General features: G+C 39.3%; 1 protein-coding gene across 1 annotated transcript in view; it reads right to left on the minus strand.

Annotated features, from left to right (window-relative positions):
• grik4 (glutamate receptor, ionotropic, kainate 4) overlaps positions 1-2,626 on the minus strand; it is a gene marked incomplete in the record, with an annotated part of 296,905 nt that overhangs the window by 47,095 nt on the left and 247,184 nt on the right. Inside the window, 1 exon segment of the mRNA XM_032508827.1 lies at positions 491-643. Within this exon segment, the coding sequence (XP_032364718.1) occupies positions 491-643 (153 nt within the window).

Consider the following 2,626-nt stretch of genomic DNA (forward strand, 5'->3'; position numbering starts at 1 on the left):
GGGGCAGATACAGGTAACAAAAACTACCTATCCGCACTTCTAACGCTCACTAATTAAAACATTATGTGCAGAATTTACTTTTGTGATTGATTTGTGGTTTTAGTTGGGGTTACATGCCAGTCTCTGTTGGTTGCCTCACAATAATAAAACTAAAAGGTCACTGTGCCTGTGTGTTTTTGCTTATTTAGTTTCTGACTTATTCTGTTACTGCTTTACTTCTACATGTAAATTGAATATTTTAGACCCTAGTTATCACTAACAGCAGATCATAATGTGAGAGATAACAAGATACATAACAATAATAATGAGTGAGCATTCAAGGACTGGGGTGTAGATTTTGTAGAAAGAGCCATGCTAGCTGTTTCCCCCATTTACAAGTCTTCATCTTTACTGTACAGACCAGAGGGTTGATGTCATCACCAAATTATGGCTTTAAGTAGTGGTCAGTCCTGTCGTCTATTTTCATGATGTCCAGCATAGGCAATCTTACCATCCTCAGGTAATTCATAAGGCTGGTGCCATGCTCCCAGATCTTGGAGGACTTGCAGGAGAGCTGTGTGGCGCCGACATTCTGGCTACGGTTCAACTCCTGGACCGCCGCCACCACCGCGTAAACTGCATCGAAGAGCAGAGCTGAGGAGAGCTGCAGAGGGAGAGGGAAGGAAGCAAGTGAGTACATTATGCATTCACACACTGACGCACACGCACACAGGAAAAACTCAAGGTACACAAACTGCAAATGTAACATGCCAGTGGTCAACGGTCAGTGAGGAGTTAACCTTCCCTGAAGTGGCAGTGAGATTATTTCATTAGATCATTAGAAAGACTGATCTGCTGACAGCGTTGAAGACCATACCATCTCTCTCTCTCTCTCTCTCTCTCTCTCTCTTTCTCACTCTCTCACTTTCTCTCTCTCTCTCTCTGAGACGCTGTCCTACCTACTCTTATCCCAATGAAGCTGGCACACCCTGACCATTCCAATTACCGCCTGCTTCTCTCAGCGAGGGCCAGAAAACAGTGGGATAGGCAGCTTTTCTTCTGAAGTACAAAAAGTCTCTTCGTCACTACCACTACATCCTGCTATGTACATTTGATCAAAATGCATGATGCCCTGCATTAGAAGCTTGTGGATTGTCTGAGATTCAAGGCGGTACATTTGTGCAATGGAAACAGAGATGAAATGGCCCTGATGTTTGGTGGATACCGCAACAGGGAGGGATTGTGATGCATAAGAGAACTACAAAAGGTCATTAAACTTCAAACTTGTGATGTATTACTTTGATTTGGCTAAAGTAATTGTTGGATTGCACATTAAGAGCAATATAGTGTACACAAACTGCCTGTGAAGACATTACAAACACAAGGTTGATACATTCTAGGTTTGATATATGGAAATAATGTCTTGGTGGTTGCAGTAATAAAAAGTAAATGGCAAAGTGTTACTCATTATATTAACATCATAGCTAACTAAGACTTGAAGCAAATAGTAGCATGGCATTAACTCATTTTAGTTTTACTATTATTCTCTGTAGCATAGAGTAAGTGCTCCAGAAAGTATATGTACTACATTACTTCTACAATAGGTCTGGATCGCTCGTAAATTTTGTTAATGGTTTAGAATAAATTTAGGATTTAATAAGAAAAGATGTGCTTGTATGGGCCAAGTTGTTGACATCAGTTGACATGAGACCCGTAGTCTCAGCCCATGATATGCAGAATCATAGTGCCTGATAACAAAAAACAAATTGCAAAGGTTTGCATGATTCAGAAGTCATTGTACTATAGCAAATGACAACTCCAGACTGAAAGGGACAAGACTGAGTTAGCTCTCACAATCTAACTCTGTACATGTTCAGGGGACGTTTTGTGACCATGAAGTCTCACAAATTTATTTAATTATTTTTTTTAAATGTTTTTTCATTAAGTCTTCACTCGGCATATAGTAGCTTCTCTCTTACAGACCTGTTTTACAGAAAATAATATAATATCTTTCAGCCTTTGGTTTTGTTTCATGTTCTCTAACACAAATACAGTCACATCTTGTGTACCTACTGACATGTTAGTCTTATGAAGATACAGTAAGGATGACTATCTGTGCGTCTGTGCGATTACTTTCCTTGATGCTAATTTGACAGCATAAATATCTTCACAAAATGTAAGCATTGTGCACCTTGATCTTTGAATGCATTAAATGTCTCAGCTCTGCACATGTAGAGGTTACTTGTATGCATTTGTTCTACGTATGAGCTCCAAAGATACTTTTCTTCCAGACCAATTCCTTTTAATGAAAAGACAGCATATTATCTATGTGCATGTCTAAATGAGTTAATCACTTTTCTGCTGTGCCTTCATCTGCCTTTATTCTCTCTAGTTATTAGATAATTAGTCACAAGTCCTAATTGCCGTAGGCTCAGAAGTGAACTGCTGTCCGCAAAACACATTTTTTTATGCTAGGCCTATGTTCAAACTATTCTTAACCTGTTTTACCGCCCAGCTTGTGTTAAGCAGAAGGGGGTGATGGGTATTACTTTGCTTTTTTTCTTATTTTTTTACTTTTAACTTCAAACAGAGAGTGAGAGTGAGAGTGAGAGTGAGAGAGAAAGAGAGAGAGAGAGAGAGAGAGAGA

This window comes from Etheostoma spectabile, chromosome 3, assembly GCF_008692095.1.
Source record: "Etheostoma spectabile isolate EspeVRDwgs_2016 chromosome 3, UIUC_Espe_1.0, whole genome shotgun sequence".
NCBI lineage: Eukaryota > Metazoa > Chordata > Actinopteri > Perciformes > Percidae > Etheostoma > Etheostoma spectabile.